The sequence below is a fragment of the Aplidium turbinatum genome, chromosome 6, assembly GCF_918807975.1.
Source record: "Aplidium turbinatum chromosome 6, kaAplTurb1.1, whole genome shotgun sequence".
NCBI classification, from domain to species: domain Eukaryota; kingdom Metazoa; phylum Chordata; class Ascidiacea; order Aplousobranchia; family Polyclinidae; genus Aplidium; species Aplidium turbinatum.
The window spans coordinates 6,099,421-6,127,139 of record NC_137477.1 but is presented as its reverse complement, the minus strand read 5'-3'; the positions used below and the strand labels follow the sequence as shown (position 1 = coordinate 6,127,139).

Genomic DNA, 27,719 nt, shown 5'->3' with positions numbered 1-27,719 from the left:
ACTTATCCGAAGATCATAAAAACATGCAAAAAAGCCATTTTTCGCATAAACCATTTATACCATGATTACTCGCTTTTAAACTGTGAACAGGTTTATTTACAGCTATTCTATTGCAGGCAATGCAAAAAAAGTTGAAAAAAAAAATTTTTTTCAGGGGGGGGGGGGTAAAAAAATTTTGAAAATTTTAATCAAAATCTAAATTTTCAAATTGACGTTGCACGGTTAATACTGAACCAAACGTGCTCAGATTTGGTTTGTGGGTTTTTTTGATGCAACCTAACAATTCCAGGGGGTCCCACTGAAATTCGACAAAAAAATGTTTTTTTGAACAACCCTAATCAACATTTACGTAACACTGGTTAAGCATAAACGCATTCCTTATTCTGTTGACTCAGGGATAGCCCAATTCTGGCACGCAAAAAAGTGTTACCGTAGTTCTTTTGTTCTCCTACGTAAACTCTTGAACTGTATGAAAGCAGGAGCCATCTCACCATACGAGGTTGCACAGTACCATATATTGCACGCGGATGCTGTTTGTTCGGAAATACATTGTTAAGTTTACAAGAAAATCTTAGTATTAGCTACAACATTAATGAAAACAACCGAACAAGATGCGGTATTGATTCATAACAGTTTACTTTTATTGCATCACTCCGATATTGCTCCTAGGATAACTTCTAGTTTGGATAAAACAGAAAACAAAAATTGGCAATTTTCATAGTTCGAGAAATTTCACAAATTTTTATTGAAAAAGCAAAAAGTAGAAATCGAAAAATTTACGGATTCCCACAATGGTTGACCATGTCATAACCAAACACCAATGTGATTGACCATGTCGGCAGCCATTAAGATAAGTTACACATCGATTAGTTACGATTCTCTAGATCTGCGAGTGTGGCGTAATCTACACTACAAACCACAAGCCATAGTTTGATCAATCAGGTAAACTAATGCGTTCCAACAGCAACCTCAAGTGAACCGAATTTGAAACAGAACGATTGCTTGATACTTGCACGACATCTAAGGTGGACTTCAATCAATGAAAACAATTACGGGCAGTCAATGGAAAAAATCAAACTTTGTAAATTGTACTAAATACTGACCCGTCTAAAGCTGTAATAACCTTTTATGAGCACAATATTTGCAATTTAGAAAAGTGCAAATAACACAATTTCTCAATGGAATAACACAACAGATAACACACATATAACCTGAAGAGCATAACAGAAACAAACGCCAACTTAAACATCAGCATGCTGATACAACAACATACATGCTGGTATAAATAGAACAGAACATTTATTGCAGGTGACAGTTATAGAGAAAATTTTCCAGTTGAAATTTATAGTTAGGGTAATAATCTTGGACGAATATAGGGATGAAAGTATAGCAATCTATAGGTCGCCGTGTATAAAGGCATTGAATGCACTGACTGTAATTGTGGGTACCTTTAGGAGAAAAACCCAGATGTTTCTTTAAACAAAACGGGTAAGTAACTAAGTAATAACTATACAAATTATACAAGTACATGACTTAATTGCAATACTTCATTAAATAAAATTATGTCAACAAAAACACATTTGCAGTCATATCCGAGGCTGTAGCAGTAATACACTAACACTGCCGTTTAAATATAATCTTTAAATACTAGTGTAAACGATTATTTTGAAGTCTGAACAACGTAATTGCAGATACCGTACATGAGCACCAATGGCAATGGATTACAATGCCACATGATCACCAAATAGGCTAGTCGCTAAATTTTTCAACCTTAGGCCAGAAAGACGAGTGACCAAGAATTAAAAAGAGAAATTCCTGGCAGCTAAACTGCCGTGAGATTCAAAGCTTTTCTGTTTAATCAAGTCGCCTTCCAATTAGTGGATTTAAGCGATGTCCACACTTGTCAGCGATGGACAGCGCATGTGTGCCTTGAAGACATGCAAATTCGGCACCGCAAACCCGTTGGCTTTGACAGTGAAGAGCAAGTCAGACTATAGTACAAAAGAATTCGTCTAATTCGTCAGTTCGTCTTATTCGTCACAATTTTGTTGGTTCCGGTTGCATAATTCATAAGGTTGACCTGTTTGCATAATTCGTCAGTTCGTGGAATTCGTCAATCGTCACGTTCTTCTAATCCTCTTGAAATGACAAATTAAGCAAATTCTACTGTATTGAACTTCTTAGAAATTGTATTTGTACTTCAACCACACCGAACTACAGAACATAATAGTAAAAAAAAACTTTCGGAAAAAATGGTGATTTAGGAAATAATGGGAATGTAGCTTTCAATTTTCGCCCTATGACGCTGAGCGATACACTCTGCAATCCAAACAATATTTCGGCACTCCTGTTCTTTCAGCTTCACGTAGGAATAGAAGACGCCATACTGGAACTGACGCATGAAGCTGTTCACGTTGAGCAATACCTAGCAAAGAAAATATCAGTCTTTAAAAACGAAAAAAGCAACTGGAGTGAACTGGTTGCGATGTGCATACCTAGCGCAGTGGCAGTGCAGTGGACCTGAGAATACGGGGGCCTGTGTTCGATTCCCAGCCGGTCATCACTCGTTGTCGTCGTTGAACAACACAGGTTGCATCGCAAGGATTGCTCGCCATATCATCAAAACGGAATTGCGACGCAAATATTCAAACCAGAAAGTTTTGTCACATCGCCTTAACGTAGGAGTTGATGACACGATGTAAAAATAACAATTTCGCTGGCTGGGATTCTTCTTTCATAGGTCATACATGGCCACCTAAAGATACGGCCTGATTTGTCACATTTTGCAGACATTTCCTGGTTTTTCTAACTTTGGACAAACGTTTAAATAAATTCTTCTAAACATTAAATTTTTACGCTTTCTTTATTCTTTTCCCCAGGTGACACAATAGGTTTTAGCATCCTCACATGTTGAAAAACAAAGAAAATTTGATTTCGAAGATTTTAGTCAGACTGTTAATTTTCAATAACAGTCTGATTTTGCGTTTTTCAACTGACTTTTTCTCATTTGCTACTGCTTCCCCACGGCAACAAAAAGTTTTATGTCATTAGGAAACCGCAAAAAGTAAAAACATCTCAAAAAATGTCAGTCAAGCACTAGCAGTAGCTGTAATCAAAATCTGCAAAATGTGACAAATCAGGCCGCATCTCCAGGTGGCCATGGGTCATAAAAAGCGAAGAGTTTCAACCGTTTGAAAACAGATTGAGGGTAAAATTCAATACTTTATTTGCACACTGTCAATGGGTGGTTGGTAGATACAGTAGACAATTCTACTTTTTTGTAAACATTGCTATCGCGTTTGCTTTTTGCGTGTATGTGAACTTGGTTTTTGTATGTACCGATGCGGCTACTGACTTTTCGTGTGTCGACAGTGAGATGCGAACGTCTTACAGTAAGTTTATGATTTCCTTTTTTTGTAGAATTAATTGGTTCTGAATCGCTTTCTTGCAATTATTATTACTCTTTTTAGGAATGGCGCTTGTGAAAAAGACTTGGCAGCATTGTTTTGTTTATACGTAGCTAACAATTTCCATTGAAAAACAGGTTCCAAGAGCCAATGTATTATCGAGCAGTTTCATTTCACCTACAAGCAACCTTGAAGTTCCTAAGGATAATATTCCTATATGAAATGCTGCATTAGCCTAATTTCTCAGTGTCCGTTTATCATAACACCACAGTGACAAACAAACTTACCTCATGTTCAAAGAATTTGTCTTCCAACGTTTTGTCACCCGGGTTGTTACCAGTGCCTTCGAACAAAGTCCTGTATTCCTGGTTTAAATAGAAGGCTGTTAAAGTTACATGAACTCGAAACTTATAATAGCTATAACACTGCTTGCTCTTGTGTGGCGCTGTAGCCAATACAGCCAAGCATCTGATGCACCTGCACATAATTTCATTCAAAATGGAAGCACTGACACAACGGATGAGACGAATTAGATCGATAAACAACTTTATCATAAACAAATGCAGCGTAATTGATTTGCGAGGTTTTCATCGATCGCTTACCGCGTAGTTATCGGCAATCCGCTTTACAGTTTCATAGTCGTCGGCTCTAGCAAGTTCAATCAAGCCATCAGGAAACAGCTTTCCTCGTCGAGGATAAAGTTTGGCTCTGTCTTCTTTGGACAGTTCGGTCCCAAAGGAATTGATGGTGATGATAATGGACCGACGGTCAGCCTCAAACTGCAAGCAGTGTTTGACAAGTTTTAACCTAGACAACAAAATCAGTCGTTTTTTTATCGATTCAACGTTAAATCGATGTAAAAATGACGGATTTTTCTGTCTGGGAAGATACGAAATGTACTCTTCAGTCTTCGCCTATCAAACTAAGTAATCTTCACAATAAAAGTAGTGCCTTAATTACCAAACTGTCAATATTTCATCGATACTGACTGTGACATCACAATGCTGCAAAAATAAGGGTCCACGTCTTTTAGGCGCAGACAGTTAGGCGCCAGTCAAATAGGCGCGCACACTGTGGCGTCTGGATATTTAGGTGCGGAGCACTGTGGCGCCCGTTCATTTAGGTGCTATTTCTAGTAAAGTCTGCAGATTGTATCAGCTTGGCAGGTAGGGCAATGCTTTTCACACAAAATGTTATATTGAACAGAAAAATATGTTGTTTTGTTAATGCGCGTGTGGAGATGAGGTGCGAGACAACGCTCTACTACTCTTGATATTAGCACATCTCCACAGGACATTTGCTATGCATCCTGAACACAGGTTGCAGCCAGATGGAACCTTACTTAATCTGTTATCTTTCGCAATTACTTCTACTCGGGATGGATTGGTCGTGTGGCGAGTACGAATGAGACAACACTCTACTACATGAATACATTTCTATAGGGCATATCAACCCTGGCTACAAGTTGCAAGCAATGGTGCGACTTTGCTCGTTATTAAACCTAGTCGGGTTTTGACGGAAAACTAAGTTACTCTTCACTCAAGCCTACCACCCGCTTCAATATAGGCTACTGTTTATTTTTTACTGATGTTTAGTGTAGTTATTATTTGACTCACTAAAAGTGAACTCAATCATGTTCGGAAACTTGAATAATAATTTATTGATAAAGCTTTCGCCGACGCATACCTGGACTAACAACAAATAAATGCCGAACACGCGCATTAAAATACAATATATTTTCTGTTCAAAAAAGTGTTACCATAGTTCTTTTGTTCTCCTACGTAAACTCTTGAACTGTATGAAAGCAGGAGCCATCTCACCATACGAGGTTGCACAGTACCATATATTGCACGCGGATGCTGTTTGTTCGGAAATACATTGTTAAGTTTACAAGAAAATCTTAGTATTAGCTACAACATTAATGAAAACAACCGAACAAGATGCGGTATTGATTCATAACAGTTTACATTTATTGCATCACTCTGCATCATATCACTCACATCACACTGCATCACATCACATTGCTCCTAGGATAACTTTTAGTTTGGATAAAACAGAAAACAAAAATTGGCAATTTTCATAGTTCGAGAAATTTCACAAATTTTTATTGAAAAAGCAAAAAGTAGAAATCGAAAAATTTACGGATTCCCACAATGGTTGACCATGTCATAACCAAACACCAATGTGATTGACCATGTCGGCAGCCATTGAGATAAGTTACACATCGATTAGTTACGATTCTCTAGATCTGCGAGTGTGGCGTAATCTACACTACAAACCACAGGCCATAGTTTGATCAATCAGGTAAACTAATGCGTTCCAACAGCAGCCTCAAGTGAACCGAATTTGAAACAGAACGATTGCTTGATACTTGCACGACATCTAAGGTGGACTTCAATCAATGAAAACAATTACGGGCAGTCAATGGAAAAAATCAAACTTTGTAAATTGTACTAAATACTGACCCGTCTAAAGCTGTAATAACCTTTTATGAGCACAATATTTGCAATTTAGAAAAGTGCAAATAACACAATTTCTCAATGGAATAACACAACAGATAACACACATATAACCTGAAGAGCATAACAGAAACAAACGCCAACTTAAACATCAGCATGCTGATACAACAACATACATGCTGGTATAAATAGAACAGAACAATTATTGCAGGTGACAGAAGCAAGTTCTCGAAGTTACAGTTATAGAGAAAATTTTCTAGTTGAAATTTATAGTTAAGGTAATAATCTTGGACAAATGTAGGGATGCAAGTATAGCAATCTATAGGTCGCCGTGTATAAAGGCATTGAATGCACTGACTGTAATTGTGGGTACCTTTAGGAGAAAAACCCAGATGGTTCTTTAAACAAAACGGGTAAGTAACTAAGTAATAACTATACAAATTATACAAGCACATGACTTAATTGCAATACTTCATTAAATAGAATTATGTTAACAAAAACACATTTGCAGTCATATCCGAGGCTGTAGCAGTAATACACTAACACTGCCGTTTAAATATAATCTTTAAATACTAGTGTAAACGATTATTTTGAAGTCTGAACAACGTAATTGCAGATACCGTACATGAGCACCAATGGCAATGGATTACAATGCCACATGATCACCAAATAGGCTAGTCGCTCAATTTTTCAACCTTAGGCCAGAAAGACGAGTGACCAGGAATTAAAAAGAGAAATTCCTGGCAGCTAAACTGCCGTGAGATTCAAAGCTATTCTGTTTAATCAAGTCGCCTTCCAATTAGTGGATTTAAGCGATGTCCACACTTGTCAGCGATGGACAGCGCATGTGTGCCTTGAAGACATGCAAATTCGGCACCGCAAACCCGTTGGCTTTGACAGTGAAGAGCAAGTCAGACTATAGTACAAAAGAATTCGTCTAATTCGTCAGTTCGTCTTATTCGTCACAATTTTGTTGGTTCCGGTTGCATAATTCATAAGGTTGACCTGTTTGCATAATTCGTCAGTTCGTGGAATTCGTCAATCGTCACGTTCTTCTAATCCTCTTGAAATGACAAATTAAGCAAATTCTACTGTATTGAACTTCTTAGAAATTGTATTTGTACTTCAACCACACCGAACTACAGAACATAATAGTAAAAAAAAACTTTCGGAAAAAATGGTGATTTAGGAAATAATGGGAATGTAGCTTTCAATTTTCGCCCTATGACGCTGAGCGATACACTCTGCAATCCAAACAATATTTCGGCACTCCTGTTCTTTCAGCTTCACGTAGGAATAGAAGACGCCATACTGGAACTGACGCATGAAGCTGTTCACGTTGAGCAATACCTAGCAAAGAAAATATCAGTCTTTAAAAACGAAAAAAGCAACTGGAGTGAACTGGTTGCGACGTGCATACCTAGCGCAGTGGCAGTGCAGTGGACCTGAGAATACGGGGGCCTGTGTTCGATTCCCAGCCGGTCATCACTCGTTGTCGTCGTTGAACAACACAGGTTGCATCGCAAGGATTGCTCGCCATATCCTCAAAACGGAATTGCGACGCAAATATCCAAACCAGAAAGTTTCGTCACATCGCCTCAACGTAGGAGTTGATGACACGATGTAAAAATAACAATTTCGCTGGCTGGGATTCTTCTTTTATAGGTCATGAAAAGCGAAGAGTTTCAACCGTTTGAAAACAGATTGAGGGTAAAATTCAATACTTTATTTGCACACTGTCAATGGGTGGTTGGTAGATACAGTAGACAATTCTAATTTTTTGTAAAACATTGCTATCGCGTTTGCTTTTTGCGTGTATGTGAACTTGGTTTTTGTATGTACCGATGCGGCTACTGACTTTTCGTGTGTCGACAGTGAGATGCGAACGTCTTACAGTAAGTTTATGATTTCCTTTTTTTGTGGAATTAATTGGTTCTGAATCGCTTTCTTGCAATTATTATTACTCTTTTTAGGAATGGCGCTTGTGAAAAAGACTTGGCAGCATTGTTTTGTTTATACGTAGCTAACAATTTCCATTGACAAGCAGGTTCCAAGAGCCAATGTATTATCGAGCAGTTTCATTTCACCTACAAGCAACCTTGAAGTTCCTAAGGATAACATTCCTATATGAAATGCTGCATTAGCCTAATTTCTCAGTGTCCGTTTATCATAACACCACAGTGACAAACAAACTTACCTCATGTTCAAAGAATTTGTCTTCCAACGTTTTGTCACCCGGGTTGTTACCAGTGCCTTCGAACAAAGTCCTGTATTCCTGGTTTAAATAGAAGGCTGTTAAAGTTACATCATGAACTCGAACTTATAATAGCTATAACACTGCTTGCTCTTGTGTGGCGCTGTAGCCAATACAGCCAAGCATCTGATGCACCTGCACATAATTTCATTCAAAATGGAAGCACTGACACAACGGATGAGACGAATTAGATCGATAAACAACTTTATCATAAACAAATGCAGCGTAATTGATTTGCGAGGTTTTCATCGATCGCTTACCGCGTAGTTATCGGCAATCCGCTTTACAGTTTCATAGTCGTCGGCTCTAGCAAGTTCAATCAAGCCATCAGGAAACAGCTTTCCTCGTCGAGGATAAAGTTTGGCTCTGTCTTCTTTGGACAGTTCGGTCCCAAAGGAATTGATGGTGATGATAATGGACCGACGGTCAGCCTCAAACTGCAAGCAGTGTTTGACAAGTTTTAACCTAGACAACAAAATCAGTCGTTTTTTTATCGATTCAACGTTGAATCGATGTAAAAATGACGGATTTTTCTGTCTGGGAAGTTACGAAATGTACTCTTCAGTCTTCGCCTATCAAACTAATCTTCACAATAAAAGTAGTGCCTTAATTACCAAACTGTCAATATTTCATCGATACTGACTGTGACATCACAATGCTGCAAAAATAACAACGCCACGGTAGATACTTAGATTGAGCTTAGGCGAGCTAGCTAAAAACCGTGACTCATGGAAACAGATATCTCATGTTGACGGGCAATCTGCTGTAAGCGGAGGGCAATTGAATATAATTGAATTTGAATATAATTATTTGGACTTAGATAGTACAAAACTGCTTAAAGGACTTCATACCAAGACATGTAAACAATTCATCACAACGCTTGTTACACATTTCTCGTACAATATTGGTTAATAAACCTCCCTCATTGATATTGGCAACTTCGGCCAAATTCAGTTTAAAAATCGGCTGCTATCGATATATACTGGCACAAGACCTCTAGTCTACTTAAAATAGTTATTGTAGCATAACTGTACAGTGTACAAGCAATTTCAATAGTTCAGTGAGGAGGTTATACTCAATCTACATTTTAAAATTATAGCGGATATGCTAGCACACGAAAGGTGGTATGATTTCTTGTGGTTTCAAACAATGGCAGTTACCAATTTGGTGCACGGAAATTATTACGTTAATGAATCTAAATAAAACCCGTGTCATTAGTAATAGTAACATCCTAACTAAAGATAGAAAGTGCGATGCATTGACATATACTCGTACAAACATACGTCACACAGGAGAGAGAAAATGCAGCCAGGTCCTTGAAAACATGGAATGCCAAGTTGCCAACATTTAAACACCACCTCAAACAATTCACAAGATTACAAACGCTCAGAAATCACATCGCTTACCCATTTCATTATTCTACAATGATGCCATTCGAGTTTGAGAATAGATTAAATGCTTTTGAGTTTTGGTGACATGCTATGACACACACATTGATCGGCCATCGCCATTACGTTCCTTCCTCTCATCGAGAGTTGGAGGCAATGAAGCGCCAAGTTTCTCTGTTGTGAGATTTTTCTATTGCAGTTTTGTAATCAAGTCCTAACCAGTCTTTAATATCATTGGTCCAAATTCTTGGTGGTCTGTCCCTATTTCGTTTTCCGTTCATTTTTACTTCTAGTAGTTGTCTTTGAATAAGACATACTACCATGAAACAAACGAAGCCTCTCGAAATTTTATGAGAAACTAACCTAAGAGCTGAGCGATCGTTACAACATTCATAGTATACTCTAGATAGCCTGCTCAATTATATAAATATTAGCTCAGCAGCTGTTTTAAGCAAATCAGTAAATTTACTTAGCAACATCACTGTTGAACAACATGTAAAAACTCACAGCTAATATTTCACACATTGCATCCGCTGTTGCCCCGCCCATTTCTTTGCACCAATCATAGAAGGACTCAATATAAGCTTTATAGAGAGTGTTGCGAATTATCTCAATATTCATTTCATTGAGATCTTCTTCAGAAATGCATTCCTTGAAAAACGGAGCTGCAAAAAGAAAAAATTCATTCAAATAAGAACTTCGAAAGTTATGGGATTTTTGCCGATTAAGGAGGTCACATGACGTTTCGGAGCATTTAGCCACATGGGTGCATGTGGTAGATGACCAAAATCACTTTGAAAGTCATTTTTAGGCCTACAAGCTACTTTTTGGACATCTAGCTTTTTATATAAAAGAAAGAAAAAAATTTACTCCACCAAGGCAAGTTCCAAATCTTATACAAAATTATTTGCAGTAAATGATAATAATAATAAGTAATAACCATAATTTATTTCCAACCAGTTGATTCCAAACTAGCGTCACAAGTAAGCAATACCAGTGACTGAACACTGTGAACAGTATATATCAAAGATTTTTACAAAACAATTACACTATACCTATTACCTAGTGGTGAGTCAACCAGTATGGCATTGTAGAGGTCAGCCGTTGTATTGGCAATGGTCACAGTTTCCATCTGATCAAATATGCCAAGAGGGTGACATTTAGGCAGCAATTCAGAAAGTTGTCGTTGGTGAAGTGTTCCAGTAATAAGTAGAATGATATTGTCAATCATGTAACTGTATCTGAGTAATTATAAAATATTTATGTACGTACTGTATCATGTGCCATCATAATATACCAGATCAGGTTGATGAAATAAAATTAATTTGCCTTTAAAGTTACTACAAAATCTATCAAACTAACAAGAAAATGTCACTAAATTGTCCAGGCTTGGCAGTGCCAACCAAACCAAACAGCGTTCCAATTAGTTACGTCTGGTGAAAAGTTTGTCTTTGAATCAGTAATTCTAATCAGCAGATTACTGTTGGTGCATACAAAACAGTAGTATTGTATACAAAATTAGTTGTTTATTCAGCAGATCTGCTTAATCGGTGACTAATTCACTGTGGGTGCATCCAACCACAAATTAATAGATATTTTTTTAAATTGAAAATAATTACTTTATGTAATCCATAAAACTAGCTAATTCTTTGTAAGAATGATTTCGCATATATTCAAACTCAATGACAAGTTTTTCACGAAGCCTGTCGTCGATGACAGACACTGCCAGAGGAGAAGGTTCATTGGCTAGAAAGTTTCCATATTCTGTTCCTTGCAGGTGAAGCTTCAAGTCTGATAAAACACATTAAGTATTTTTTATGAGTCTATAGAAGTATAAAAAGCAATTGCAAATACAGAAGTGTTTTTATTAAAACAGTAATTCTCATTTTTCAATTAAAACTCTCATAACTGGACATGGTTTTTAATCATTTATTCTTGCAGCTATCACCAATTTCATCAATGACTTTCAAAACATTAGACAGTTGTTGGATTCAATTTATTTTATTTTTTTGCCAACTTTTAGTCACTTATCTATTGGTTTAGCTTATTAAACTGACCAGAAGTTACAAGCATTCCCTGGTGATTTTATTGAAAGGCACTTGTGTTTTCAAGTTTTCATTGCTTGCTGCAACCATCAGACGGCCCTGACATTGCCAGAGCAGATTCAGAGATACTGTGTACTACTGAGCACTTGTATTGAAACTCAAGCATGAAGTTGGTAACCTTGCATAAGAAGTCCAGCATTTCTACTGTAATGTATGCTACATTATGAAAGAAAGTTAACTATCAGTACATAATAATATGATTGTCAGCCTGACACTTAGTTAGTGATGTAGCCTAAGTCGTTTTTTTACTCTTGCTATTTTTTAAAGCATGTTTGTTTTCTTTTTAAAAACAAAAAACAATATTTTATGTGCAAACAATATGTCTGAAATTGTAAATGCTGGAACAAAATTTGGGCTTTTGCTTCTCAATATCAATTCTGAAATAATCAAGACAAGTCAACCTGTAACAGTCAACTTGACGGCAAATTCACCAATTAGATTTTAAAGAATAATATAACAAAACCAATTAAAGAAATAAATGCATATATAAAAGAAATGAAGAAAAATAACAAAGGAGGTTGACTGTTAACATGGTTACCAATGGGAGAGCATTTCCCACGATTCATCATCAGAACAGTTCTCATTGGTAGCACTTGAAGCTGGGTGGTTCATTGGTGCCACATGCTGAGCATGTGGCCACACTTCTGACTTACGGTACAGAACCAAGTCAACATTACAGTAAACTAATTTATAATAAGTTACTCAGCAGCTATAATTTTCCCTTTTCTTTTGCAGTTCTTTGTTATGATTAGGCCCAATGAAAATAGTTGTCAATTGAAAAAATGTATAAAGCAATTGGAAATACAGTAAAAAAAACAAAAAAAAAGTTTTTTGACATCCCTGCATCTAGTGGACCAAGGTATATGCTTTTATGCAGAAATTTAAAAATATACTAATTGGAAACCTTTGATTAAAAATGCATAAGGCTCTCCTTAGGGTCTAGGGATATGGTTAAAAGAAATAAACAAAATTGGAAACTAATAAAACTTTTGGGCCACTTCATAAGTGTGTTTGCTTTGAAATATAATTAAATTCAGTCTTATTTTTAAACGTTCAAGAGTTTCAGCTTAACTTTCAGCTACAAACCATACTACCAGATCGAGCTTCAGATGAAATCAAGGACTGATAATAATAACAACGTTTATATAGCGCCACATCCACAGTGCATAATGCCCTATTTAGGAAAACTGTTTACGGAAACTCCAATCAGCGACTTCGGCTTTGTTCTATTTTTTTTCTCAGTCTTTTCAGGGGATGAAATCGGGGGACAAAGTAGGTTGCATCCCTATTCTCGCAGCAGACAAACCAGGGTTGTCGGTATTTTACCCGACCCAAAAAAACCCGGGTGGTTTTTTTTAAAAAACCCACTTGCCTTCAAATCTAAAGCAAATGTTGCAATAATGTGATTTCTACCACGGTAGCATCAACTTGGTATAGAAATCAGCAGCCCTCGAAATTAGCTTCCGTCTACGACGGCAAAAACATTGCCGTCGCCAAATCAACAAACCTTGGATTGCGGCGGCAATTGCCGTATGCTTTAATCCATGGACTTCTAAATACAGTAGTAGAATCTGGACTGGAAACCGACTTTACGAAGTGTACAACAATTGGCCAAAAAGTTACCAGTTCTTATTTTAGTGCTTTTTCAGTTGCTGCCCCACCCCTTCTCGTACAGTACCAGCACTGTACGAGTTAGGGTTATTCGCTAAGGGAGGTTTTTGGATACCTTAGTAACTAACCCTAAACTTGGCTGTTGTACCAACTGTTTGGCCAACTGTTGTACACTGCATACAGTCGGTTTCCAGTCCAGATTCTACTATTTAGAAGTCCATGCTTTAATCAAACGAAATTTTATGCGCTTCTTCTTCATCGTGTGTCACACGGCGGTAGCCCAGAGCATCAGGCAAGCTATTTTATGCGCTGACAATGCTCTTGTGAACTGTAAAAAGTTTGCAACCTTACAAATACTGGCTTAATTGTAACGTAAAAGTTATTCTTTCATCGAATGCTCATTGTTTACCGGTGTCGTTGCGAATATAAAAAGTGGTACAAAATTGGATAAATGGTTCTTCGGCAGTAAAGAAAAGTAATGCTTCCGATGATATGGCATCGCGCGTTCATGAACGGGCAGTTTTGCGTCTTCAAGTATTCCAGTGACGAGGCGACAACCTCATCCTCCGATGATTCCGATTCTGACTAGTTCTTTATCCAACAGACTTTGTGTTGCTCGCAGTATCCTAATTGTGCCGAAATTATGTTAGTGTATACGTAAATCGAGGCAATCTTCTCGCAGGGAGCTATTGATTTGTTACCGGTACCTGATTGAGCAATTAACGTTATTTCATGATAATTCAACGTCGCTAGATGTCGAATTAATGTAAAACAAATGTAAATTTCTTATTGGGCTTTGCTGTTACGCGATATAACCCGTCGGGAAAATTAAATCGATTTGTGCTGACTCGAACGCTGAATCAACCCAAAATTAACTTACTTTCCCCCCTCCAATGACTTATTTTACGTGAATTACCGTAACAGCGTGCGTATCGCGTTGATCGCTTTATCGATACTTTTGGTATTATTACATCACAACAAATCAAACAGTGCGGTCGTGATAGACTATTCGATTATTTTTTTCTCTTCTCGTTTTGCATGTTTTGGTACAATTTTTTCGTAATAAACGTTCACAGCAATTGCCGAGGCAATTTCAACTTTTGCAGTTTGGCCTCGTTAACGTTTAGCGAAGTAAAAATATGCTAATTTCGAAGACTGTGTGAGTGTTCACAACAAGTATAATAGTCCGAGGTGAGGTCTTGGTGCGATGTTTCTGCTTATTAAACTCCTGCTGCGAGTAAATCAAAGAGGAAGAAATTTTGAACAATTTTTGTCCTAATTAATTTTGTGTGCTCATTTCGCGACGGCATTTTTATTGCCGTAGCAGAATGGCCATTATGACGTTTGCGGAGGCATTTACCACGGCAATTGCCGTGTGCCGCCGCTAACTTCGAGGACTGAATCAGTGGATGGTGCAACATCCAACTTGATCTTGAAATTAATGGATGATGCAACATTCAAGCATCTAGTGCATTATTTTATTGAGTTATGCAAGCATATACTGTGAGTGAAAGGCACTTCATTTGTAAAAAGTAGTTTTGAGGTGAAATAAGCATGAATCTACTTTTTTTGCATCTTTTTTAAAAAAACACACAATAGGCTACCGTACCGGTAAACTGTAATCACAATATTACAGTGGCGTTGGCGGCAGTGGCATTGGCGAAGTGTTTTGTTTGTGGGAAATGCAGTAAAGGAAGGAATGAAGTGGAAAGCCATGATGATGAGTTCTGCCATGGCATCGAAACAGTGACAGACTTCTGTTATCTGGGTGATAGGATAAATGGAAGTGGTGGATGTAAAGCAGCGGTGACAACAAGGGCACGATTGGGCTGGGCAAAGTTCAGGGAATGTGGGGAAATGTTGTATGTTGTATGGCAGAAAATTTTCACTATGGATGAAAAAAAAAGTATATCGGAGCTGTGTGCGGCCTGCAATGCTATATGGTAGCGAGACATGGATATTGAGAGAGAGTGAACAGGCAATCCTGAGAACAACGGAAAGGTCAATGGTGAGAGCAATGTGTGGGGTGAAAACGAGAAGGGAAAAAAGGACTGAAGAATTGTTGGATATGCTAGAGATGAGAGAGACCATAGACCAACTGGCAAGGGCAAATGGAGTAAGATGGTATGGACATGTGATGAGGGAGGAAGGAAGTTTTCTTAGAAAGGTACTAGATCTAAAGGTGGATGGGAAGAGGAAACGCGGTCGTCCAAGAAGAACGTGGAAACAACAAGTGAAGGATGAATTTAAAAAAGTCGGACTGAAGGAGGAAGATGCAAGGGACAGAGTGAAATGGAGAAAAGGGATTAAAACAATTGCTGCGCGGAAACAATCGGCCACCCCCACTAGTGGGGAACAAACCGACGATGGATTATGATGATGATGATGAATATGTAATCACATTATGTGGTACAACAGACAAGAAGCAGCGAAGTGACTTATAGTCTTTAAGTCAACTGCACCCATTATTTTGGCATCTTATTAAGTGTCTTTTGCTGAGACACATTCTGCTCTGGAAGTCTGGGTGGAGTGGTGTCGAGCCTAGGAGTGTTCAATTTCGATTATTTGAATATTCGAAATTCAATTTGTTTTCGATTTTCGAATTTCGATTTCGAATATCACAATTATTCACCAAACAGCAAAATGTGATTTTATTGAAAGAAACGACATGAAAATTTGCTAGAAAACGTGAAAAAAAGCGATGAAAATTTGCGAAAAAAAGAACACAAAATAACATCTACAGCTCCAGGCTCATGTTGGTGTTTATGAACACAAGCTGATCGACATGGTCACCCGTCAGTCGGGATCTCAGGTTCATGACGGTCAGACCAGCTTTTGAAAACGATCGCTCCACCGAGGTCGCTGGGATCCCAAACACTTCAAGTTCATCTTCACAGCAAGCTTTTCACTGCAGAGTGCAGAGGTTTCGACTCAAAAGCGACATCGAGTACGTTTGCAAGCGCATAAAGCTAAACGCACGCTCCGTCTACGTAGCAAATTATGTTGTTTTTGGATGCATTCAACATCTGATGACATTGAATCGACACAAAATGGTAGATGTTTGCTATGTCCCAGGCAGCAAAATCAGTCATTTTTACATTGATTCAACGTCTGCAGACATTAAATCAATGTAAAAATGACAGATTTTGTTGTCTGGTGTTGGATTGTAGCATCGCAACTTGTTCATAGTGATTATTTATTGCAAAGCTGTTGCTGTTTGCATTCAAAAAGTGTTTTCCTGCTGACGATCGCTAGTTCATCTATTGTTTTATGTATCAATATTCAGTACAGCATAAAAAGTTGCCCCCACACAGAAATATGCGTGGGGGCCTGGCACCAACGCAGGCCCGTAGCCAGCCAGGAGTCTGGGGGACCTCGCCCCCTGAAAAAAATTTTGCCCCCTCTTGGCAAAATCTCAATATTCTTGAGCAACAGCTACAATTATAGGCTAATGATTTTGCCCATTTAAATTTTTTTGCCCTTTTCCCCCTAAAAAAAAGTTGCCCCCCCCTTGCTCTGCGGTCTGGCTACGGCCCTGCCCCCACGGCTTAGGCGCCTATGGATTCGATAAAAATGGATAAAACTGCGACAAAGCTCAGCCTACACTTTCTGCTATTGCACAACCTAGCTATCTTCATTCTTGAGAGAAACTTGTGAAATTTGGCATTAAAAATGCCAACCTGGCATCCCTGGTGCAGGACTGCCCGTTGGACCCGCGAGAGCGTGTGGTAGTCATGTGATCGACAATGCGGATGCAACCTAGTTCGTACCCTGAACAGTTCGGACCCTCAGTTCGTACCCTGAAAAGATCGAGAGAAAAAATTAAAAAAAGCGGAAGTCGCTGATCGCAGTTTCCGCTAACCCTAACTCTAACCATAGACTAATCTATGCTCTAACCCTAGCCCACGCTGATCGCAGTTTCCGCAAACATTTATCCGTAGTTTCCGCTAATCGCAGTTTGCGCTAACCTTTACCCTAACCCTAACTCTAACCATAGAGTAATCTATGCTCTAACTGTAACCCTCGCTGATCGAAGTTTCCGCCAAATATTTTTCCGCAGTTTCCGCTAACCTTTACCCTAACTATAGAGCAATCTATGCTCTAACCCTAACCCTCGCTGATCGCAGTTTCCGCAAACATTTTTTCGCAGTTTTTGCTAACTGCAGTTTCGGCTTACCCTAACCCTAATTCTAACCATCGAGTAATCTGCTCTCTAACTCTCGCTGATTGCAGTTTCTGCAAATATTTTTTCCGCAGTTTCCGCTAACCGCGTTTTCCGTTAACCCTAACCCTCGAGTTTGTTTGTGGAGTGGGAACTCCGATCAGCGACTTCGACTTTGTGCTATTAAACTGCGATCAGCGACTTCGGCTTTGTTTAATTTTTTCTCTCGATCTTTTTAGGGTACGAACTGAGGGTCCGAAGTGTTCAGGGTACGAACTAGGTTGCACCCCGACAATGCGCATGCGTCGAAGTCTTTTTTCGCTTGCAAAATGCAACAACAGATTTCGCGCCACTTGCGTTACTTTCAACCGCGTTCAGCCGAAAGGACTGCTATAATTTCAAATATGTCCGATACGAAAAACGAATTTCGAATATCACCTTAATCGAAATCGAAATTGAACACCCTTAGTCGAGCCTACATCTTTTCGAATGTTGCACAAACGTTCTCACCACTTGGCCATGCAGGCACTCAGGCAGCATGAAACTATGTCTCTCAAAACATTCTACTGTGACCAAAACCACTTACCATCAAGTGAATCACATTGAGTCAGGTGGCGATAATCTTCATTTTTCAAAATTCCATTTTTAAATCCACGAACAAGACCTTCTAAAAATCCATCGTCCACATTAAATAACAACTCTGAGAGACTAAATGACGAACTCATTTTTGATAAATCTGCAAAATAGAATCAGGCTTTTGAAAACATTACGTTCAGTTTATTTGTTTTGTTGTTCACACAAGGATGGCCAAGAGACCAAGGTGCTCTTTCACAAGACCCCTGCTGGTCAACCAACCAGACAAAATGAAGACGTTATGATACGTCACACACGCTGGAATGGACTATTATGAAGGAAGAAGAGCGGGGTAGAAATGCACTGAAACACACCAGAAGGAAATTGTCTCCCATTTATTGCTTTGTTGTTCAATTTCAACAGATTTGCTATCGTTGGAAAGCACAAGCATAAATCTAACTAACTAAGTTAATACCAAGTCTCACAATACTACTAGCCTTATCTGGTGGCCACCTAAACTTGACCAAATTCAAACCACTATCAAATGTTTATTTGCAATGATAAAAACATTAAACGACAGCCAATTAAAAGAACATTTTACTGTGTATTGAAGTACTAACTTTCATTTTTATATCTTATTTAATATGCGAGCGAATCGTTGTTCGAAGACAGCCCCCCAACGAAGCTTTTGCCCAATGCATTTCAATGGCGAATCGATTGTCTTTCAATATTCGCCCTGTGTGATCACGATAACTAATTGTCTCCCATTTATTCATTTCTTGCTCAATTTCAACAGATTTGGTTTGGTTTGGTTTGGTTTGGTTTTGAATCTTTATCCTCGGACTGACAAAGCCTTGATAGGTTATTCCTGGTACTTGTTCGCATACTTGTAGAGGCACTTGACACAGGGCCGGTTACCGAGATTGGCAGAGTGAAGTTTTCCGATTGTTGAAGTCTTGTTGCCGAGAAATTATTCCATTCACTAGGTGCCGCTGAATGGAGAGCAGTCCTGAAATGCGTTGCTCAAACGCACACCCCGAGAGTCGAACCAGCGCCGTGTGATCTTGAGCCCGGCGCGTAACCACTGAGCTATCGTTGAAAAGCACAAGCAAAGATCTAACCAACTAAGTTAAAACCAAGTCCCAAACTACTAGCTCCATTTGGTGCTAATTCGTTTATTGTAGTCATGTTGGTTGCCTTTTTCTAATGTAATTTTGTTTTCCGTCCGTCTGTTTGTTTTCCACACTATTGCTTTTAACCGCTGCGTATTTCTTGATGCTTACGATTAGTTAGCTAGTTACCTTCAAGAAGTTGAAATTTATTGCATTTTATTAATATTTTCAGATTCCTGATGAGGGCTTAGGTTAAGCCGAAAACGTTTGAATGTTAAACTATTTTGTAAATATGTAAAAAAATATATACTGTTGTAATGCTCAACCCTGTGGTATTGTTGTGTCTTGCCTGCCTTTGGTATAAAAAAGCAAACTCTCTCCCGAAACTATATTATCATTTTAAATGATAAACAATCTAAATCAAATCTAATTAAAAGAACATGTTACTGTTTATTGAAGTGCTAACTTTCATTGTTATACCTTATTTAATATATGCGCAATCGTTGTTCGAAGACAGCCCCCCAACGAAGCTTTTGCCCAATGCATTTCAATGGCGAATCGATTGTCTTTCAGTTCACGCCCTGCGTGATCACGACAATTAATTGTCTCCCATTTAGGCCTATTCATTTCTTGCTCAATTTCAACAGATTTGCTATCGTTGAAAAGCACAAGCATAGATCTAACCAACTAAGTTAATACCAAGTCCCCAAATACTACTAGCTCCATCTAGTGGCCACCTAAACTTGACCAAATTCAAACCACTATCAAAAGTTTAATTGCAATGATAAACAATCTAAACCAAATCCAATTAAAAGAACATTTTACTGTGTAGGCTATTGAAGTACCGGTACTAACTTTCATTTTTATATCTTATTTAATATGCGTTTTCTTCGTCTGCCGCACCACGAAATTTCCACCCTTGGAAAGAAATTTTAGTTCTGAACACGATTCAAAAACAAAATTCCGAAAAATGTTTCGGGAAAATATTTTTATAGATGCTTAATTGAAGGCGTGTCAAAACGTCAAAATCTTTATTTTTAAATAGCCTACGTAAGATAATTACCCCATTTGATTGATTAATTGATTGAATCTTTATTCTCGGACTGGGAAAGCTTCTTGCAGAGCTTAATCCTGGCAGTTTCGCATACTTGTAGTTGTAGAGGCTTTGAATCACTGACGCAGGCCCGGTCACCGAGATTGACAGAGTGAAGTTTCCGATTGTTGAAGTTTTGTTGCCAGGGAATTATTCCATCCATTAGATGCCGCTGAATGAAGAGCAGTCCTTAACGTGCGTTGCTCAAGCGCACACTCCGAGAGTCGAACCAGCGCCGCTTTGATATTGAAGCTTCTTCGTTCCAGAAGTGACGCGCTAACCAATTGAGCTTGAACCATTCAGCTCGCGTTTCCTTCGTCTGCCGCATCACGAGATAGCCACCCCTGGAAAGGAAATTTAATTCTGAACACGATTCAAAAATAAAATTACGAAAAATGTTTCGGGAAAATATTTTTATAAATGCTTAATTGAAGGCGTGTCAAAACGTTTAAATCTTTATTTTTAAATAGCCCACGTAAGATAATTACCCCATTTTCAAACCATTCTGGTCGCGTTTCCTTTGTCTGCCGCACCACGGGATTGCCACCCCTGGAAAGGAAATTTAATTTTGAACACGATTCAAAAATGAAATTTCGAAAATTATTTCTGGAAAGTAGGCTACTTTTGTAGACGTTTTTGTGATGCTTACTTTTCTTGCCAAATTACATATAGCAGTCTTAATATACGATTTTATGTTTTACTTTTCGCAGTTGCACTTGCTTTATCTCTGACAAGCCGACATTTTTATTGAAATTTTGTGTTCACTGTTCATTTGCCTATGGAAAAAATATAAGATTTGCTTTGATGTGGTAATGAGAAGTGATTTTATCAGCTTCCGAGTGTTGCTACTTTCATCGCATTGTTTATAGCCCAAATTTTTACGGATCACTTTTTGAGGCAGATCACGCATAATTATTCTGCCAGAATGACGGTGGTAAATATTTGTATATCTTTTCGCAATTTGCACCCGGCCTGCAGCTTCAAAGTGAAACTTCAAAGTCAAAATGCTTCAAAGTGAAACCATGGCGAAACACAATGCTCACTAAACAGTGAGCAATATTTAGAATGTTCCAAACGATGCACTTAATCACGACACACAAACGCACTGTGACATGCAGAAGATGCACAACGCTAAAAAGATGTGTATAGGCTATATGTAGCTTATCAAACTACCGATTGCAAGAATGCGTTTAAATTATTAGTTAGTGTTCCAAATTCCCAACCATGACTTAACGCCAATTCATAACCTGAGTCAACGCCGGTAGAGAAGATTCGTTGAAAACTCGCTCTTCTTATATGGACTTTGTTGGACTGTTCACAAGTTTTCTGCAAATCTTCTCTACTGGCATGCTTCCGCCCAGATCTTTTTACTCTGCACAAGCAACCTTCTTGTTCAAACTTTTCATGCCATGTCCAAATCTGCTTTCCATCTTTTCATCTTTCCATTTGGACCTTTTCTTCCAAATCTTTGAGCAAATGCATACTGCACAGTCTTATTCGACTGTGTTCTCACATACTCCAGTAGGCTACACAAAATGCTTCTTCTACGCTATTGTAGCCTATGGCATTTCTACATCTAAAAAGAAAAACGCCTAAAAATTAAAAAATAAAATTTGATGTTGTATCTGTAGCCTACATACTGTTAAAATTTGAGATCGTATAAACAATAATTGGCAAAGTTACAAGACTGTGCAATAAAAACAGAGTAAAATGAAACTGTTCACCAGGCATTTGATAATTAAAGTAACTTGCGTTCTTCTGGTGACTATAGGCTCCTAGGTTACCTCCTGATGTTAAAGATAATACCTAGCTTATATTACCGACGTTTCGTCAGTCAGCCTGTGCATTGTGCAATGATGTCAAATTTTTTGAAAAACCCTGTATTTCAGATAAGCAAAAGTAGGCCTCAATTTTTTTCAATACGTTATTTTAATTTTTGAAAGAATTTTGGTGCAAAAAAAAATACTAATATTTTATGTATAAGTGATTGAGTCATTGAGCGTGCAGTTTTGTTTGAACAAATACATCAAAATTAATGACAGGCCAGTGTCACCTCACACCTTTTTAATGTACGGTATATTGACTATGACTATTCTATTTGAATAAGACCTTCTGATGATCCGTTAGGTGAAACAATTTGTAAAGGCTTCAGATAGTAATAACTATATTTGATTTAATTTGCTCTGCTTTGCTTTTTTGCTTAGCATTGAGCACTTTTTGTAGTATTAATAGTTTTCATTGTTTTATTGATTATGACTATACTCAGTGCTCACTGATGCATGTTTGCATGCATGAGCAATTTTAAACAAGCAGGATTGCAGGAGTCCAAAGCTAGTCCAAAGGTTGGTACCAGGCAGTTCTCATTTTTAAGAATTTGGTTTCAATTCAATTTATTTTTCATTGCTGGTGCGAACATGTAGAGAACGCTAAAGTAAACACACGAATTTGGCACCAACAAAAAGAAAAAATGACAAAACCGAGATGTTTAAAACATGCATCGATAAAACACTCCCGGTGCAGTATCTTATTTATTTATTTATTTGGATTTTGTTTCAGACACAAGTAGAATTGGTCCATAGGATACAAACACACAATGAAAACGAAATACAACACCACACAGAAATCGAGTAGGCCTAGCAGCTATCGGTACTACACAAATATTAAGCACAAGTTTCAGGCTGGAGAGCACGTTCACGATGCTGGAAGAAAGCAGATTGATGATAACACTCGGAATTCATCAAATGCTGAATCCACGTATTCGATGTGCTAAAGCAGCGATCAGTAAATTTATATATACTTTTACGAAGGAGAGCATGAAACGTCGTAATTTTGTTAGTTACCATCACAGAGCTTATACTTATACGTCTCGGAAGATGAAATGTAATTCTATAGCTGTTGTTATACGCTACACGTAGACGATTGATACTGTAAGAAAAATACTTACACCACAGCTGAGATCCATACATTGGCATACAGTAGGATCGAAATAATACGTTTTTGACAGTGCATAATGCACATCCAGCAAACCTTGAAAAGAAAGTGAAAAAGTAAACAAAAAGGCTATTTTTACACACTTGTTGCCATGGTTACAATCAGGTGTTGCCAGAGTTGGGAATTGGGATAAAAGTTAGAAAGGGTTAGAATTAGGAATAACGTTGTTACAAACACATCGTCGTTTCGGGCCGGTTGTAATGCTTTCTCTCTAATTTTAACGTTACATAGATACCGTATTGCGTAAATATTCATCTTGGCAACATCATGTTTAGGTCTCCTACATTTGTCACCAGAGTGGAGGTGTTTGAAACTCTCGATACGAATCATGTGGGATCATAGGATCCAGCGACTTTCTTTCTCGCTATGATGTCTGTGTTTTGTTGTTCAACATAACTTCTATGTATTTAGTAAGATATGGGCCACTGCTTTCTAACCGCACAATTGTCCAGTAGAACGTGCTTTCCATCCATCGTCCAATTTATTTGACCAGTTTAGTAGCTTGATGTGAGCATAGCATGTATTCGTACTTGAGAGCAGCTTCATTTATGGCATGAATATTGAATATAAACAGTAATAGTTTCATTCTATCTTTCAGATTTAAGCTCGTTGTAGGTGTTTGCCACAACTATTCAAAATCTCTCTCTTTCTTTGTCTAAATGCCAATCTCAATTTGACACGTAGTTTATTTCGAATTTGTCTATTGGAAGCGTATTGTCTTTTTGAGTGGAAACGTTGGAAGTTAATAGAAATTATTTGAGAGCATTTTGTTTGGCACCTGCAGACGAGAAGATTAGCGACCCAATTGCATAAGAAAGCTGCACCGTCTTATCTTAGCTATTCGGGTTTGGCCAGAGAGCTCAATAAGGGAAATCGCTTGCTACCGTACGTAGAACATACTAGGGTTCTACAAACGTTATGGTTTTGATCTTTGCCCAGGACTAAAAATAATTTTCAAAATACAAGTTTTTGTTTTTAACAGCTTTAAACTTTTCTCAAATTAGGGCAAAATTTCATATCTGGCAACGGTATTGAGGCTATTATTACACGTATATAATATAGTGTAAATATAGCTACAGCCAAAAATAAAACGTTTCTTTAGTTGGTTGTAAAAATAGGCCTACTATCAACACTTGCAAGTATATCAAGGGCAATTTCAATTTTACAACACACAAAAGTGACAAGTTTCGTGAACTTTGTACTTGAGAGTCTTCCATTCAAGAACTTAATCTTGGTAGTTTTGCATACTTGTAGAGGCTTTTGACACAGGGCTGATTACCAAGATTGACAGAGTGAAGTTTTCTGATACAGACGAAATTGGTCAATCGAATCACCTATTTGCCAGACGTTTTGCTATGATTATACGATTGATTCGTTTAACCAATTTCTTAAAAAAAAAGGTTTATTGTGAATGGGCGTAATTGTTGGGAAGATGTCTATGCTGACTAGGCTGCAACGCACATTACAACTGATGCTTCCTACAACTGTTAACAATTCTGGTTAAACTTTAAAGAGTTTATATACTAGTTCTGTGTAACATAACACTATGCTGAATGTTCCAGCCAGCAAAACTTGTCCTTTTTACATTGATTTATTATCTGCAGACGTTGAAACAATGTAAAAAAGACCAGCTTTGCTGAGTAGGTATGATCAAAGCATTTTTCTGCAAACTGCGGCAATCGGACTTCTTTTAATCTCACCGATCTCTGTGACGTCACAACGCGAACTTTGACGTTGACGTTTTTTAATTCAAGCATGCTAGTTTTTGCTCGTACCAGCTGTGTGGTTTTGAGTATGGAACATGGCCTATGAAAATAGTGGTATGGTAGAAAAACACGGCTCACACACATTGTTTTAAAATCGCAAAGTTTTTTTTTCAAGTCTTTTGCGCTGTCTGGTAAAATAATTAATTTGCAATGTTCTTCAACTGAACGAAACTGCACAAATGAAATTATGCACTGCATTTCACAACAGTAGGCTACTTTTTTTCAGCAATTTAAAAAAAATTCTCCAAACTTTTTTTCTGGTAAGAACTTGGACATGCTTTCCAACACTTCCCTCTTAAGCCGACATAATTTGTTTATGTCCATTCCTTGGAAGGCCAGTCGCCGACGGATGAAATCAAAAGCATTTAAACTTCTTTAGTGTGATTATTCCTTTTGTGTGCTCTTCTGTTTTAATGAAGCCCAGCTGTGCGAAAATTGGTTCTTTGTAGTGCGATGTCTAGCACATAAGATTATGGCATGGGATTACAGACACTTGTCTTTGTTTTGAGCGCATGCGTCTGTCTCACCTTTGCTTCATTTCGCCTTTGAACATTGCAGACAATAATGCGAAGCAAAAAAGAGACATTCTCTTTTCGCTAACGGGTGTAATTATACGATTAAATGAATGAAGTATGCAAACTAGAATCAAATCCTGATGCTTTTATCCGACTTATTCTTTTAAGCGGTATGCGCTTAACCGATGTTTTTACTTAATATCAGATTGGATTTGTTTTGGGATTTCAGGTTTTGATTCAAATAAACGATTGATACGTTTAAGCAGTATACTATTAACGTCTGTCGATTTCGTCTGTAGTTGAAAGGTTTTTGCCAATGAATTATTCCATCAATTACCGTAGGTGCCGCTGAATGGAGAGCAGTTTTTGAATGCGTTGCTCAAGCGGCTAGTGCAAACCACGAGAGACAAACTAGCTGTGCTTGATCTTGAAGCTTCTTCGTTTACGAAGTTATGCGCTAACCAACTGAGCTATCGGACAGACGACTGTGCCATGTAGGCTCTGAGATTCAAACGACCTGTTTTAGCCTGATGCTGCGAGTTTGTGTGGTAGTGGCGGTTTGCACTAGCTTTTGGAGCACTAGATTGGGAATTTCATGACTACTTTGGTACAAAATTAGGGAAATGAGAAATTTAGGGAGTTTTTATGCCTTGGTTCATTAGCTGCAATGATTGAATATAACACATATAGTTTAGTTTGTGCTGCTCTTATATTTGTACTGTTTATCTTTTTTAACTGATCCATCTCCCTCAACTTCCCACATCAATTATCACCCAAAAATAGGGAATGTTCTTCAGTGAACTCTGGACTATAGTGGAATAACAGTTCAGACTAGAACTGGAGCATTTGTAGTTGTCCTTAGCAAGTTTTGACCATTTCTGCATTTCATTTTTGAGCAGATGTGATTGAGCATTTTTTATCTTTAAATCGAGGTGTTGCTGCAACGCTACAACAAGTTCTTTTTTGTTTTTTTACAGTTTATGGGAATTTTACGTTTGCATGTGTGAGAACACTGTTACCTGGTCCTGGGAAGCTTTTTGCCTTGACTGTATCAGCTCCATCGCAGCGTCCAACCATCATAGCCCATCTGCAAATTTGCAACTATCAGTAAAATTGCGTCTTAACAAATTTGCAAATATTTTCAATTGAAAACAATTTGATACAGAAAAAATTAATAGTTTATTTAGCAATAACGTTGTCACAAGTTGTGTAAGTTTTATCTTTTTACATAAATTATGTGCCTTGTTTTTTGTTTTTGAAATTATATACATGATTGAAGAAACTCTGTTTTGTATTTAACAACATACAAAATGGCATCCTGACTTTCAAGGGGCATAAAGATAAACATGTCAACAAGAATTGCTTTATCAGGGTCTGTGTGTTGTTGCTGTCACCGCATCATTTACCATGCGTTTTTCGGATTGCACAGAATTATTTCGCCAGAATGATAGTGGTGTTTGGATGCATTTTGGAATTAAAACAGCAATCCCAAAATATGCTATTGTAATTTTAAAACACACACTATATTATACCACCAAATTATTACACCCTGAAGGGTGGAAATATCTTTCTTATAAGAAATATGATTTTCAGAGATCCTTGATGAAAAAACGCTCACAAATTTGCACATGGACTATATGGTAGGCTACATTTTAATCCAGTGGCTCTCAAACTGGTTTTTGTGTTCCCACTATTTGTGTAAACTTGCCCTAAAATGGAAATTAATTGAATCTGTTAATTTAAAAAGTACCCAATTTCAACTTCTTTAAATTTTACTTTTTGTGCTTTATTGATTCCATATACTATAGTATCTTTTGACTGATACTTAATAAAACGACCTATTTTTTCAAGCCCAAACATTAATAAATACCCCCTCCTCAACATAATGATTTTAAGAAAGGCCCCTTCAGCCTCCAGCACTTGGGCTTCAACTTTTCAATAGTTTCTCTACAGGATCTTCACTGAGTGACATTTTCAGGCATATTACTTCTTTCCGGTAGCCTATATTTAAGCATCATAAATATTTATTATCAAAATTCCATCACAAAAATAAATACATTTTTCGCAAAAACACATTTGTTGAAATTAGGCCCTTCTTGAATTTACATAGGCCTATTCAATTGTATGTAAGAAGAATCCAGAATTTTTCTTTCAAGTTTCTTTAATTATAGAATGGCAGTTATGTGTGAGAAAAAATATTCACAAGTAACACTTTCATGGAAGGTGTGCCATTTTATTTGACACAAGTTTGTTTATAACCGTGTAATTATTTTTGTCAGATTA

The 27,719-nt window shown here is 37.7% G+C and overlaps 2 protein-coding genes across 2 annotated transcripts; both read right to left on the bottom strand.

Annotated features, from left to right (window-relative positions):
* Window positions 1–506: 506 nt before the first annotated feature.
* Window positions 507–5,286, bottom strand: LOC145771844 (V-type proton ATPase subunit d-like). Its single transcript, XM_082583577.1, has 4 exons — window positions 5,248–5,286; window positions 4,010–4,186; window positions 3,695–3,772; window positions 507–2,425 (listed from the first exon to the last, which is right to left on the bottom strand). Exons 1-4 carry the CDS (start codon window positions 5,284–5,286, stop codon window positions 2,261–2,263), a joined length of 459 nt encoding a protein of 152 aa, XP_082439703.1. The 3' UTR covers window positions 507–2,260.
* LOC145771669 (V-type proton ATPase subunit d-like) lies at window positions 5,099–18,116 on the bottom strand. Its single transcript, XM_082583401.1, has 7 exons — window positions 17,973–18,116; window positions 11,128–11,299; window positions 10,571–10,749; window positions 10,016–10,173; window positions 8,381–8,557; window positions 8,064–8,141; window positions 5,099–7,216 (listed from the first exon to the last, which is right to left on the bottom strand). Exons 1-7 carry the CDS (start codon window positions 18,109–18,111, stop codon window positions 7,052–7,054), a joined length of 1,068 nt encoding a protein of 355 aa, XP_082439527.1. The 5' UTR covers window positions 18,112–18,116; the 3' UTR covers window positions 5,099–7,051.
* Window positions 18,117–27,719: the final 9,603 nt, after the last annotated feature.

Coding starts and splice junctions, on each gene's coding strand:
- LOC145771844 (XM_082583577.1), bottom strand. CDS start 5,286: ATGTATTTCCGAACAAACAGCATCCGCGTGCAATATATG. Junction 3,773..4,009: donor GGATTGCCGATAACTACGCG/GTAAGCGATCGA, acceptor TATTTAAACCAG/GAATACAGGACTTTGTTCGA. Junction 2,426..3,694: donor ACAAATTCTTTGAACATGAG/GTAAGTTTGTTT, acceptor TTTCTTTGCTAG/GTATTGCTCAACGTGAACAG.
- LOC145771669 (XM_082583401.1), bottom strand. CDS start 18,111: ATGAGTTCGTCATTTAGTCTCTCAGAGTTGTTATTTAATGTGGACGAT. Junction 8,558..10,015: donor CAATGTGTGAAATATTAGCT/GTGAGTTTTTAC, acceptor CACTGCTTGCAG/TTTGAGGCTGACCGTCGGTC. Junction 8,142..8,380: donor GGATTGCCGATAACTACGCG/GTAAGCGATCGA, acceptor TATTTAAACCAG/GAATACAGGACTTTGTTCGA.